The sequence below is a fragment of the Megalops cyprinoides genome, chromosome 10, assembly GCF_013368585.1.
Source record: "Megalops cyprinoides isolate fMegCyp1 chromosome 10, fMegCyp1.pri, whole genome shotgun sequence".
Lineage (NCBI taxonomy): Eukaryota > Metazoa > Chordata > Actinopteri > Elopiformes > Megalopidae > Megalops > Megalops cyprinoides.
This window is the reverse complement of record NC_050592.1, coordinates 22,614,528-22,629,605: the sequence shown is the minus strand read 5'-3', so window position 1 is coordinate 22,629,605 and position 15,078 is coordinate 22,614,528. Positions and strand designations below refer to the sequence as shown.

The 15,078-nt window shown below is 40.0% G+C and overlaps 1 protein-coding gene across 3 annotated transcripts in view; it reads left to right on the top strand.

Moving 5' to 3' along the window:
• The window catches only part of col6a4a (collagen, type VI, alpha 4a), a 40,480-nt gene extending 32,112 nt beyond the window's left edge, over nucleotides 1-8,368 (top strand). For 2 of the 3 annotated variants that reach the window (XM_036538436.1, XM_036538437.1), the window contains exons 37-43: nucleotides 92-188; nucleotides 520-1,197; nucleotides 2,681-2,783; nucleotides 3,323-3,537; nucleotides 4,381-4,551; nucleotides 5,524-5,562; nucleotides 6,630-8,368. In XM_036538436.1, the coding sequence (XP_036394329.1) occupies nucleotides 92-188; nucleotides 520-1,197; nucleotides 2,681-2,783; nucleotides 3,323-3,537; nucleotides 4,381-4,551; nucleotides 5,524-5,562; nucleotides 6,630-6,802 (1,476 nt within the window). In that variant the 3' untranslated portion in view covers nucleotides 6,803-8,368. The remainder of the gene's footprint in view (nucleotides 1-91; nucleotides 189-519; nucleotides 1,198-2,680; nucleotides 2,784-3,322; nucleotides 3,538-4,380; nucleotides 4,552-5,523; nucleotides 5,563-6,629) is intronic. The other variant, XM_036538438.1, reaches the window with a different exon arrangement.
• Nucleotides 8,369-15,078: the final 6,710 nt, after the last annotated feature.

Genomic DNA, 15,078 nt, shown 5'->3' with positions numbered 1-15,078 from the left:
GACATCAGGTTTGTGAAGGCATTCTGCTGACTGTTTAGATGTTTGCCCATAAGCAGAAATCCTCACATGTGATGTGTCTCTGCTGCTGCAGATTGATGAAACTGGGACCTTTTCACTCACTGTCATGGGAAGAACGCAGGATATCAGAGCTGAGCTGAGGCAGATCCAGCAGTGCGTCGTCTGCTATGGTAAACCTCCAACAGGACATTTGGCGTCTAGTTCTGCCCGAGTTTGCCCTGCTGACAAGTCAGTTTTTTTGAAGTAATGTTATGTAAAAAACAAAGTAAAAATCAAGCCACAAATGTGTACTGAATGGAACTGTATGATGAGGAACTTATTTAGCTGTGGCAAGAAGGTTTATTTGATCCATTTGCATATAGCTACCACTACTAACAAGATAAGTATGATAAGTGGAAAGAAATAGGGGAGCACCTTGATGGAAGCAGTCATTGTGGCACTGTTGTATTCTGGAGTTACGCTGCAGTACCTCCCCCACTGACCAGGCTTGCTCTCTCTTAGACCCCTGCAGTCCCGCAGAGGCTTGCCGAGGTATCAACCTAGTGCCAGTGCCTCAGGACGTGGATGTGGACCTGGCGATGGTGGTGGATGGTTCACGCAACGTGCAGTCAGATCAGTACGAGGGCATGAAGCAGCTCCTCGGCTCTTTCCTGGACCAGATCGCCATCAGCAGTCAGCCTGGTCAGTCTAACAGGCAGGCCAGGTTGGCACTGGTGCAACACAGCGTGTCCAGCTACCCGCCCAGGGACGGCCAGATACCAGTGAAGGTGGAGTTTGACCTCCTGCGCTACCAGAACCGCAATGTGATGAAAAGGCACATCCTCCAGGACATGCAACAAATCGGGGGTGCCTCGGCGCTAGGCCACGCCGTGGAGTGGACCATCCGCAACATCATGCTCAAGACTGCCAAGCCTCGCAAGGCCAAGATGGTCCTGGCTATCATTGGAGGGGAGACCAGCCAGTGGGACAGAGCCAAGCTGCAGGCCATTGCACAGCAGGCGAAGTGTCAGGGAATCGTGCTCTTCACCCTCACTGTGGGCGACGAATTCAACAGCGCGCAGGTGGAGGAGCTGGCCAGCTTCCCCCTCGAGCAGCACATTGTCCACTTAGGTTATGTAAAGCAGGGTGAGCAGGAGTATGCCCAGCGGTTCCTGAGAAGCTTCCTGTACATGTTGAACAGTAAGTTGCACTCCCACTTTTTTGTTCAACAAATCAATCTATTAATCAGTCAATCAATCAATCAATCAACCAATCAACTGTTCAGTCTTACGAATGAGACATTAAGCTGAGGTTCTTGCCCTCGGTGGTCACTGAAGTTCCCGTGGTATTAACCACAGAGAGTGGGTTGTTCCCCTGTGTCCTGGCTAAATTCTCAATCAGGTTCTTGTAATCTGGCCATCAGAAAATTCCTCTATGATTATCGACTAAATAATTCCCTCCACAAATCATTGCCTACCCCAGGTCTTCATTGTAAAAGAGAATTGGTTCTCAGTAAATCTTGTAGTATCAAGGTTAAATAAAAAAAAAAAAAATCAAGCTTTACTGGTCATTTTAGATCTTGATAGATACAAAGAGCATTCTTCTAACATTTTGTACAGTTCACTCAAATGGTTTATGAGAAGATGCCATTTTTAGTTTTTCACGTATATGCTAATTTGTAAAAATGGTGGAAAGTTCAATATCGCAGGTTGGGCAAAAAATGATTGTAATAAATGCGCAAAGCCTCAGGACTTTACACCTGGTTTGTTTATTGGATTCTTTTGTCAAATTCCATGGCTGTTGGATTTTACAGCTTAAAATGACTTCTGAATATGAAGCATCCTTTAAAACCCTATGAGTTTTTTAACTATATGAATTTTATAGCATTTTTGGTTTTATAAGAGTGAAAGAAAGCCAGATTAATAACATAAACCTGAATAATTATAATAGGATGCTTTGCAGAAAGAAAATTGAATTAAAGTGACAATAAAAAAGAGAGAATATATCCTAAAGGTAATAGGCCTACCATTAAAACAGTGAGGTTTATTTAAACTATGCTGGCCGTCCAATTATATAGTATAGTATATTGTATATACCGAATTGTATACCATGTAAGTGTATGATATTACATCAGGACAAAAAATACCCTGTGCAGAAATGAATGTGAGGAAAATGAAGGAACATTTCTGCTCAGTCCCCTAATGGCAGCCAAGGATTTTTAGAGAAAATGTGCCTTATCTGCTGTTATCAATATTTTTGGTAAAACTTACCACCCGCTCCTCTTGCACAAGTAAAACAGCTGCCAGATGATGCATTACACAGGATTAGTACTCTAGACATAGAGGGAAAGGTGTTTTGGGCCAATAATTATTTTAGATGTAGAAAGCCAAATATCATGGAAACAGTACATCCACTGTATCAATAGAACATTCTGGTTTTATTTTAGAAAAGAAAAACAAAAGTTGCACTGCCAAAATCTGAAATTCTCTTCGACCACATCGTCTCCTTATGTAAAGACATGCTCTTAAAGCTGTCAGTTCACTTACATGCAGACCCTCAGTGGCAGTGCTTTTTCCAAAACTGGCCCACAGCTCTGGAAAAATGCTTTATAAATGTATTATAAATGCTGTATACACATTATTTACACTGTCCTAATTCTTTGATTACACTGTTATACTAACAGGAGGAATGAATACATATCCTTCACCCACCCTTCGAAGGCAATGTGAAAGTGTAACGCTTCTGACTGGCCAGGGAGAGGCGCTAGAAGGCCAGCGCATTGACAGGTAAGTTCTCAAAACACAGAATGCCAGCGCAGGGATTGTCTGTCCTCCACAATGTTAGTTTTCCAGTTTTGCAACACTCAGTCTTCCAATGGAAAAAAAAACAAACCAAAAAAAAAAAAAAGAAATTCCATGTAATCTTTGTGTAACATTCTGATCATTTACAGTACACTTGAGATTGAAACCATTATTGTTTATCTTTACTGTATCACCATTTTCAATAATAGCCCTTTGTATGTCAGATACCCTTATTCAGAATGGTTTATATATCATATGCTCTAAAGCACATTTATAGAGCTGGGTTTAGATGCAGTAATGTGGTAGATGCACCAACAGTCCCTTCACCCAGGGCTGTTTGGGTCTGCATATGTGTGATTTCTTTATCAGAAGTAAGGGGAAGCGGCGCAGTGCAGTGGCAAGGGAAGAGACAGGTGTACAAATGCATTAAAAGTGCAAGCTTTGTCAGTCGCCCTAGATGAGATAATAGTGATTGATCCCATCATGGGTGACGAACACAGGAACTCTCCCCTGTTCACCATCAGAGTCCCAGCACCCAGTGTTCCTGTACCAGAAGAAGAAGTGGTGGTGGAGGAGGAGGAGGAGGAGGAGGAGGAGGAGGAGGAGCAGGTGGAAGAGGAGGAGGATCTGACAGAGGAGCCACCTGTTGACATCACGCCAACCATTGTGGAGGAAACAGGAGAAGGGGGCCAGCAGAGCACAGGACGCGGGGATGAGAACGGGTTCTCCACACGCATTGGTACACTCCACAGAACCCAATGATTACCTCACTGAGCAGCCTACCTACACCTGCAGCCTGCGACTGCGCACACGATGGCCAATAGAACGCAGTTTCGCTTCACAATTTCTGTTGTGTGATCCCTTCAGATAGCCCATACCTGGCATAGAGCGAAATAAGTGCATGTCGTGTAAAATAAATGCAACCAATGCGTATGATGACATGAAGCATATCACTCTGTATCAGCTATAACAAATCACAGCGTTTGATTATAACTGTGTTACATTGTTGTAATGCCATGCTCAAGAAAGTGTAATTTATGCTTCATGAAGGCTTTGACATCTGTTGCAGTGTCAGATATTCCAATATTCCAAAAAAAAAGGCAGACAGTGAGATTATTGCACATGATCGCAGAATGATGGTGCATTTGTCATTTCCAGGACAGCTTCAAAACATAAGCCGCTTAAAGTGGAAGGCAATCACTAACAAATGAATCGATTTTAATGGCATTTTCAGGTGTTGTGAGCACTGCTGGTTTCGTGTTTCAACAGTTTGCAAAGCTTTTGATCTCTGCCGGAAATGCTGCTTCTGTCATGGCTGCCAATTCCTGAAATCACAAACCAATCTGAGTTTTAGTTATCACTCCACAAAATCATCAAGCCATTTCCACTCAGAGCTTTCACATGTCAATTACCAACAGAAATAAGCGTATTTGCATGGCACTTGCATGTCTCCGATTTTTCTCTTTTGTTAGCTGATTTCTCTTTTACAGCTGCATGTCTTGCTTGGAGCTTGCCCCATGCATGCTCCTGGCTGGCTGTCTCATGGTGTGACTGGGAGTAAACAAGCCTGTTTTGCTTTCAGCCCAGTGCCACTTGGACATGGACCGCGGTACCTACTGTGGGGAATATGTGCAAAGATGGTACTTTAATAATGCGATCGGTGCATGCTCGCCCTTCTGGTACGGCGGTTGCGACGGTAACAGCAACAGGTTTAATACGGAAAACGAATGCTTCCAGACGTGTGGCTATTACAGTAAGTCTGTCTTCCCCCGCACCGGTGTTGCCAACTCAGCAAAGCTGTTTCCAGATTTAGTTAGATTATTGTTTGTTCACTGAAACCAAAAAACTACTGCATGCTGTTTCCTAAGAAAAGGTTGAAAATAAGATCATCCTCTGCCTCCATTGCAGGCAAATTTTTGTTGCCTTACTTGACTACATCTGGAAACTGTCAAGGGATGGCTACGCTGCTCAGCACAAATGCGAATGATCTTTTACTTGGTATTGTTGCAGATGCATGCTGCATGGTAGCCTGTTTTGATACAATTACTGTTGTCGATACAAAGAACCATATGCCTTATTCCCCACAATAATCTTGATGATGGATGCATCAACCTGAACTTCAGAAATATTTTCAACAATTGTTCATGATTTACTTTGCTTTTCATTACATGCAGTGTTAATTTAGGTGAAGGTAATGTGAAATCTCAAGTAAAGAATCTCAGTGACACAAACAGAACCAGAAAAGGTTCATTTTCATTCACTCTTTTAAGATTTTCCATATGTTTGACATAAACAATCAAAATGACATACCTGACAAATAATAAAAGCATTCTAATGTTAAATTAAAATATATTAGATGAATCAATTAACAATGTAAATATTAAATCAAATATTTAACAATTCACAATAATTATTTTAAAATATGCTTGACGTTTTTTTTTTTTTTCATTTTTTCAGGTTTAACATGAGTTTTTGTTTTATGTGTGGTTTTATTTTTTAGTCTTTTAGATCAGGTTGCCCCATTAACATCTCTTTCTCACAAAACATCCACATAAATATACAGTGTATGCATAAGTAAATAGCAAAATATGAGCGAATCATAAGATATATTGCTCTAGAGTCCGTTGATTCCATTTGCATTGATCTGGTACAAAATTCTGAATCAGGATTGTGCAACTGTTGTAATCATTTCTCAGTGGTGTCATTAATTTAATCTCTCTCACAGTGCCTACAGTTCTCCAGGGGACAGAAGACATTGCTAAAGGTGTGGAATATTCATTTAAATTCATCTTCATGATATATTCATATTCACGTCATATTAGGATTTTTATCAATATTCACAATACAGGCAGTCCCTGTTTCACAGAAATTCTTGATTGATGTGTTTACAATATTTAGAAAAAATGTTAGTACGAATTGTTTTTACCAAAGTCATGATGGGAGAGGCATTAGGGAATGAGATAGAGAGCAACAAAAAACACAGATTTCAGTCAAAAGTGGCTACGTAAAAAAAAAGTTTGAAAATTTTTCTGTTTTCTTTCTTATGCTCATGTGTTGTACTCATTCAGTGAGCACATTAGGGGAAGCTGAAGAAGATGTATTTCTTTCATTCTCTGAGTGTGTGTGCTCTAACCTTCTCGGTCATGAACACTAGTCCAAACAGCATGATTTGTGTATTACTGTTCTCCATGGCCTGTCATCCCTGAACCCTCATATAGTGCTTGTCACAATACTGATGATTTATACTTTACTTACATTTACATTTACATTTATTTATTTAGCAGACGCTTTTATCCAAAGCGACTTACAAAAGTGCATACAGTAAGTATAGTGACAGAACGGGGACAGGATGTGTACAGTTCCACAATGAGAGAGACAGTTCTCAGCTGAGAGCAAGGTCTGTTTGAGGACACAGTACTATTAGATTTGTACAATTACAGCCTATAGGGCAACTAATACTTAAGGTGTAAGTGTATTTAAATGATATTTACAGATATTTACACAGGATTACTATTTTAAAATGAATGAATTATGTCTTCATTGCATATTCACTTAGCCTTTTTTGTCATTTCTAGCCTGTGTTCATAAAGATATAAGGTTTCATACTGTAATTGAGGGATTGTGCTCTGATACGACTGCATCAAAGTGAAAACATTTGTCAAACATTTGTTCCATTTTTTGTTTCACATGATCTGGACTGCTTGTGGTCATTTCATCTGAGCCATCGCTAGGCCCAAACTGCAGGGTTTGGCAGATGTCAAGGTACTTTAGCCACGTTGTTTGAAATGAACAGTGCAGTGTGTCAGCTGGGCCTGTGTTCTGTCCCCACAGCTGTGTGCAACCTGAGGCAGGAGGAGGGGAACTGTCAGAACTACACCCTCAAATGGTACTTTGACACAGAGCAGAGCGAGTGCTCCCGCTTCTGGTACGGCGGCTGCGGAGGGAATGGCAATAGGTTCGAGACCCAAGAGGAGTGTGAGACGCTCTGCATAAACGTGCGATAGAATGGCCCCCTGCAGGCGGATTGATTTTATTCAAGGAACGGGCATCCAAAAACTTTGCTGGAGGAGTGCCTCTGTGGATGTCCTGTATGGATTATAATGGTTTGTTTTTTTCAGAAGCAGAATATTGTCAAGGAAGATGGTTATGGGAGTAAAGGTGGTATTTTCTTCATTTTCTCAGTTATGTGTTTTCAAAGCCCAAGTCAGTTTCCAAAACTAGACACTTCCCATGGTCAAAAATCTGATTTGTTCGATAGTGTGGACTTTGTCTTAACATTTTCAGCACCCTAACACAATTAAGGGAATGAAGAAGAGTGCAGTGAAAAATCATATAATGACCATTTGATTGCAATCAGTGTTATAATCTGAGACAAATTACTTTAAAAATGTTTTCGTGATGTTGCTTTCTACAAAGATATTACAAATCTGAAGGAAAAATATAATGTAATTAATATTTTTATAGATATATTGACATATCATGTTGAGAAATATTGTACTGTTTATCACAAAATGGATAAATCTTTGACTGGAATGAGTATATTCCGCAAACAAGAGTCATCAACTGCTGCTTTCATGTTCATGATTGATAAAGGATCAGCTTGGCTCAGTTCCGCAATTCAGTTGAAAACACTTAAAAAGAAATAAAATTCAAAAAATAAAACATAAGATTATTCTGTAAATAGAATAAAGGTTTGATTAAATATCTGAAGACCAAGTAAATCCTTACATCACATGTGACCAGTATTAAGGGCTGTCACACTGGCCAAATGTATCAAATGCTAAAAGCACAGTTTTGCCACAGTAGAAACTCTTAAGAAATGTGAGGAAACAACTGACAAGTTTATGCACATTCAGGTTTTAATTATATGAGGGAATAAAACATTGCAGTTTTGCATTTTGGTGCTTCTGATTCAGTCTTAAGTGCATGTATTTAACCTGATGTAACCTGTTTTCACGTTTTGCTGGTGTGAATAGCCTGTTACACTATCTGCTGTCAGAGGTGTTGGCTGACATCAGGGATTTATTGAAACAGGGCTGAACCATCCATCTGTTGCATTTGTGTTTCTGACTGTTAGAAATCTTCATCTTCATTTTTGGTGCTGTAATCAAAAATAAATGTATCAGAATGTGGATATCAAAGCTCAGACATTGTGCACATTGAATGATGAAGAGATTGGATAGCTGTAAATGTGTAACCTCACTTTATATTTTCCTGAATCTGAGGCAAATGTCATTTAATGTATATTTTTGCTTGGGGGTTTCCATGGGTGGCAATCCAACAAAAAGACATAAATCTTGAGTTCCATGTGTACCTGTGAATTCTGTTAATGTGGTGTCTCTTATCCACTGTTTTCTCTTCTTCTTCATTCAGTCTCAAGAAAGTAAATTGTGTCTTCTTCCAAATGTTGTGTAACTGTAAGATACGACACAGGTGAGACTATCACACAGGAATATGAATGTTTGGAAAGGCTGCTTTAATCTCCTTACAAAAGTAGTGGAAAAACATCTCTGGATACTGTTGTTCCATCTCAAATGCAGTCATTAAGGGCAGAATAAACCTAAAATTCATGGACCCATACATCACCTCTTCAGTCTGCGTCGAAAGATGGCCAATAATTCTGCTGTCCTAACCCCTGTGGGGAGTTCATTCCACCACTGAGGGATCAGCACAGACAGGGATCGTGTCTGAGAACAGTAACCTCCTCAGGTTGGGACAATCAGTTGCCCTGTAGATACAGAGTGCAGCAATCTTGAGGGAACATAGTGTTTGGAGAGGGGTCATAGGTACGAGGGGGCTGTCCCATTCACTGTCCTGTATGCCAGCACCAAGGTTTTGATTGATCCAAGCAATAACAGGAAGCCAGGCAAGTGAGATGAGGAGGTGAATAACTTACAGTAGTCCAGGTGTGAGAGGACCAGGGCGTGAACTAGCAGCTGTGTTGAATACATTGTGTGCAGAATCTTTGGATGTTGTAGAGGAAGAATCTGCAAGCCCAACTCACTGCTGCATCAAGCATTATACCAAAGCTTTTGACAGTGGTATTGGTTGTAAGGCTTGTAGAGTCTAGGCTGAGGGAGAGCTCTTGAAATGGGCAGGAATTGGATGGGATGAAAAGCATTTCAGTTTTAGCCAGGTTCAACTTCAGGTGGTGGTCCACCATCCACTGTGAAATGTCTTTCAGGCAAGCTGAGATGAATGCAGAAATCTGTGTGTCAGATGGTGGAAATGACAGGAAGAGTTGCTTGTTGTCGGTATAGAAATGATGTGAAAAACTGTGGGAGGAGATGACAGAGCCAAGAGATCGCATGTAAAGGGAAAAGAGGAGGGGGCCAAGTATACAGAGCCTTGAGGGATACCTGTAGACAAGCTGTGGAGTCTAGACAACCCACCATTCCAGGAGAGCGGTATCAGCAATCCCAAACATAGCCAGGGTAGATAGAAGTAGAGCATGGTCCACTGTGTCAAAGGCTGCAGAAAGGTCTAGAAGAATCAAGACTGAGGAGTGGGAACAAGCTCTGGCTGTTTGAAGAGTTTTAATAGTAATGGAGTATAGTAATGTAGAAGTAATAGTAATGGAGAATAGGGCAGTCTTTGTGGAATGACCAGCCCTGAAGCCAGACTGTAAAGGGTTGAGAGCGTTGTTCTGGGAGAGAAAGGATTAAATTAAATTTAAATTTAATATTTATTTAAATTATGCAAATTATATAATTGTTCAACACTGAAATGTGACAGCATTTTTATATCAAGCAGATATTTATATCAGACCCAAGTCTATAATGCAGGTCATTCCTCCTTACTGTATGTGAGGTATAAAGCTGACAAAAGTTAGAGGTATAAACAAAAAAGTACAACAATATAGGGAATAACGCTATGAATTGGAGGGCACTGAAGCACGCTCATGATGTCCTCTTCCAGGAGCCTGTTGGCAGTCGCAGGCTGAAGGGCTACCCTCAGCTTTGGTTGTTTTCACAGGTGGAAAATCACAGGATGAGGTCCATCAGGCTATTGCACAGGTCAAAGACCTTGGGGTCAAGATTATAGCTGTAGGAATTCAGGATTATGACAACATTGCAGAGCTAAATGTCATTAATTAAGCCCCTCGGTTTCAAAATAACCCATTCAGAGCATGGTAAGTCCTTGATCTCCTCTGTGACTGATAACATGGCTGTCTTGCTAGTTTTTGCAGCAAGTATGTTACATATGATCATACACTTTTAACAGTTTGTATATGTTATAATGATAGACATTATTGTTGCAGCCGAGTGAAAGGTTTTCTTACAATTGCATGAGTTCGTTAGCATTACAAGCCTGCCCTGTCCAGTCTTGGTTTGAGACATCCAGGGTCTTGAGGATTTGAGACCTGTTTATACCAGCAATCTAGAACAATCAGTGATTCACATTCCCATTCAATCATTTGCTACAGTGGGGACAGTTGGAACAAACACAGGCAACACAAAGATTTACAATTCACATTAATGCACTACATGCAAAGCATTGTATTGTACGTGCATTGTGAGTCTCTCCTCTTTTTATTTTTCACAGATTGCAAGCACATATATTATGCAGATATTGCGTTTGTCAATGACAGTTCTTCAAGCATTATGTGCCGATAACTTTAAAACCATGAAAGACTTCATGATCTCAGTGGTGAACGACTCTGACGTTGAAGAGGGTCGTGTGCACTTTGGCGTCACTTTGTTCGCCAACGATTCAAGGGAAGCTTTTGGGTTACTAAAATACAAGACAGGAGATTACTTTCACAAGCAATTAGAGACCTGGATCAAGGTGCTGGTGGTGACACGTACACGGCAAAACCAATCGATTATTCCAAAGACTTGCTGTCAGAATCCCGAGGGGGACGTAGATCGCAGAATGTGCCCCAGTTCCTCATAACCATAACAGATGGGGAATCACATGATCGTGATTCTCTGAGCCCTGTGTGCAATGCTGTCAGAGCCTCTGGAATCAATACCTTGGCTGTTGGTGTGAAATGGGCAGACATAAAGGAGTTTGAAATCATTGGAGGATCCAAGGATAACTATTTCTTTGTGGATGAGCTTGAGAAATTGAAAAATGTGAGAAAAAAAAAAAAAAAAAAAATCTGCCAAAAACCACATAAGATTGTCCTTTACAATCCAACATATAATAGCGCTGTATTTACATTGGCTCAGAGAGTGAACAGACTTCTATTCCTCTGCAGATAAAATTTCCTGATCAGTAAAAATGTTCTTATCATCTAATTGAAATCTGATATCATTTATCATCTATTTATTCATATAAAGTTTATGAAATTCTAAGTTTCCCAAGAGTCCAGCCAGAGAGAAAACTCACCCAATTTTAGATGTCTCAGAGGTTTACCCAAACAAACAAACACAAAAAACTCAAGAAAGCCTGGTCAAATGCATTAATTAACATGGTATTGGCTGGCTAGCCTTTTTGGCACAAGGGTTAGGAAGAGTGTTTGGTCAGGTCATGTTTAGACAGTGAACAGCATGGAAAGTCATGAACATTTTCCTTCTTTATTGGTATAACTTATGTATAAGTAGTCTAAAACCCCTTGAGCATTACTTTGGAATTCTTATGTCATATCCACTGTTCAGTGAAGCATGCATGTCAAGACCAAGTCTCCAGTTCTTCAGTTTTTAAGCTTTTATAGAGCATTCATTTTCTCTATATTTAAAAGCGTGCAGATCTTAAGATGCTTTAGTTGTTTTTCTACAGTAGAGGAAAAATGCCTACATCTTCTAGATATAGAAGTATTGGACCAGATTCACTATTCATCCATTTACACGTCTTTGTGCATATACTGTGAATACAAAAATATGAATAAAAATAATGAACACTCTGGAATTCATGAATTTTTCTTTACCTGGAATTTGTTCCAATGTATGAACGAATTTCATGTCTGCTCCCGAACACCTCTACTACATATGCAAGCACACAAATTTTAGTAAGATGACCTTATTTGCCATTCTGTTTTTTGCCATTCCATGTTCACGTACAAAATTTATTTGAACAAAATTACCTTTTTGAAATATTTAAAAATGCGATTCAATTCGAATTAAACCAAAAAATTACTAATTTATATCATGTACTTATACTGACGTTAACTAAATTGCCCAATTATGATTGTGAATCTGTTCATACTGTAGGTGACAGAGGCTTTGTGCTGAAAGATGCACCTATAAGTGAACACTGAACTCAGTGCTTTCTACGGGTGCGTCAGTTTTGGGAAACAAACTAAGATACAAAAAACAACCCTCACAACGTTATTATCTGAGACCAAAAATCCCACCAAAATGCAAATTTGAAAACGTTTATGTCAAGCAACTTTCATTAGAGCCTATTATACATAGCTACATGCTGAAACCCTGGCTGATGACACTGCTGGCTATTGGCTATTGCTATGCTAAAAGGCTGGGGATGTTGCTCAGCAGACGGCACACTTTTGTACACAAGAGAGAAGCTGTGCAAGATGTCGCTGGCAACAAGAGGACCCTATGCCTGAATCGCTCCAGAGAACAGGGACACAATCCAGACTTGCATTGAAATAATTGTCTTTGAATAAAGGCAGCCTGTGAATTACATGTAGGCATGCACTTTTTTCCACAACTTACACCTGTAAAGTTTGCTCCCGCATACATTTTATGTGGGAACATACATTTATATCACAACTATGCTATACTTTTACAGAACAAGGCCAAATTGATTTAACCCTTGTGTTGTCTCACGGATCAAAAATGACCTGTTTGAGTTTAACAGTAGAGAACACCCCCTAAATTATTTTTTTTTCAGCATGAAATTTGATCACTTTTCCTGGAGTGACCCTGCCATTAGAAAAAGTGAAACATTGGGCTTTTTTACATTTTTATAAAAGCTGTACACCATCAGGATAAAGATTGTTTTTTTTTTTTTTGGTCTTTTTGCCCCCGCAGTTATAAAATCATTTACGGATAATTTGAAGTATTAATAAATGATTTATAGCAACTATACAGCATAGTAAAGACCCTGAGGCCATTTTCTCATGATATCTTTGTCTCTTCCATCTCCTCCTCCTTCTTTCTCTCTCACATATAAAAATGTACCTATGCACAGGCATACAAACACACATGAGCACACATGCATGGCTTCAAATGGAGTCCCAGTATGTTACTCCCTCTCATTCTGTCTCACTCACACACAGCGAAAGAGAGAAGGTGTGTGCTTATGCTTGTACGAAAACTTTCTTGTGCATTTGCAGCATTGCCCTTCCCCCCCGACTGCATTTCTCATGCGAAGACTGAAGACTGAAGACTGAAGATGTTTTTCCATGAACACACACACACGCACGCACGCACGCACACACCCACACAGGGTTCATTTTTACTATGCTACAAATCCGCAAATTATCATCTGTATGGCAGGGAATTTTTTTCAGAAACATCAAATGACAAAAAAGCACAAATTTGCAGAAAGAAACACTTGACCTGGCTGTAGTGGATCTGGTTCTAAAAAGTAGATGTGCATGCATGTACGTGTGCATGTGTGTGTGTGTGTGTGTGTGTGTGTGTGTGTGTGTGTACATTCATGCATTGCCATATGCTCTGTCTGAGTCTCAGTAAACTATTTCTGATTTTGAATTAGAAGCAGAATGTGTAGATGTCTCACCAGTAATGACCCAGGTCTGGTACAGTGGGTGCATCAGCAAGTGCCCTACTGGGACACAGAATTGGTGGGAGTGATTAGCAATTGGGACCTGAAACACTTAATTGTGGACTAGCAGCTGGATGTTACATACTAATCACAGACATCTCACCATATTCTTTAATGATGAAAATGATGAGATTTTGTGGAGGAAATGAATGCTTTATATATTTTTAAAATGTGTTAATTACAGAATGACCTGTCTCCTTGTACACGAACAAAGAATTCCATGAAGTTGACAAATGCTTATGCATGGAGTCAGAGCAGGACAGTAACTGTTATTGCTGAACATGTATTTAAACACTATAGTACAGCTTCTATTGCCGTACACATGCAGATTTTCTTTGGCATCCCTGAATAAAACATTGGTAGGCCAAATACAACTGAAATCAGTGCAGAGGATAAATTAAAATTAAAAAACCCACAGAGTTCCTTGGAAGGAGTTTTCTCAATGCCAAGTGCTGTAGTCAGTGCAAGGCCAAGCAACTCGGTCCAGACGGCAACTGAACTCCCTTTTGGTAGGAATTACAAAGGAAAGTCAGAGAGAGTTCCCTGGAAGGAATGATCTCAATACAAGACACTGCAAAGCATATGTGACTATGGCAGTTTGCCTGTATCATCTGGTACAGTACTAGGAGTTCTCTGGAAATTGGAGTAGTTAAACATATTAAACTATAAATGTGTGATTATACCAGGTGCGGCCATATGCACTTACAATAGACAACCAGAGACTGGGTTTACCTCCACATCATGATATACTCATTCCCTATGCTGATTCATCTAGTGCAGTTTTTTTGGGATATGACTCAAAAGTATACTCCCAGTGAATAAAAAATACCATGGCTTTGGAAAGTGTTTTTTGTTCAATTTGCTGTGTTATAGATTTAAGAAAAAATGGATTAACAGTATTCTTTTGGCCATCAATCTACACACAATCACCCCTAATGACAGAAAAAATTTTTTTTGCAAACATAAAAATCAAAAACGGAAATATTTACACAAGTATTCAGACCCTTTGTTCAGTATTTTACAGAAGCACCCTTGGCAGCAATTACAGCTTTGAACCTTCTTGGGTAAGTCTCTACATGCTTCATACACCTGGATTTGGGAAGTTTCTCCCATTCTTCCTGGCAGATTGTCTCAAGCTCAGTCAGAATGAATGGGGAGCTTGTCATCTTCAGAAGTGGCTTCTGACTAGCCACTCTACCATAAAGGCCTGTTGATGGAGTGCTTCCAAGATGGTTGTCCTTCCAGCAGGTTCTCCCATCTTGGTCAAGGGTTCTTGGTCATGTGCCTGACCAAGGGCCCACCTGCCCAGTTGACTTGAGCTAGTACATGTGGCTCTGATAATTGAATTCCTGCAGGATGAGAGGTTTGCCTTAGCAGAAACCTGGTAATGACAGAATTCTCTGTAGCAAGTGTTCAATCATCTGTATATGGATGGAGAGATAGTTTCAGTAAAATATAGAAGATGCGTACTGTGTGTCATGGAAATATCATGCTCAGTCTGTGACAGTGAAGTCACTCTATTACAAGCAGGGGCCCAAGTTTGGAGACAATTACAGAATTACAATGCACTCATAGTAGTTGTCTG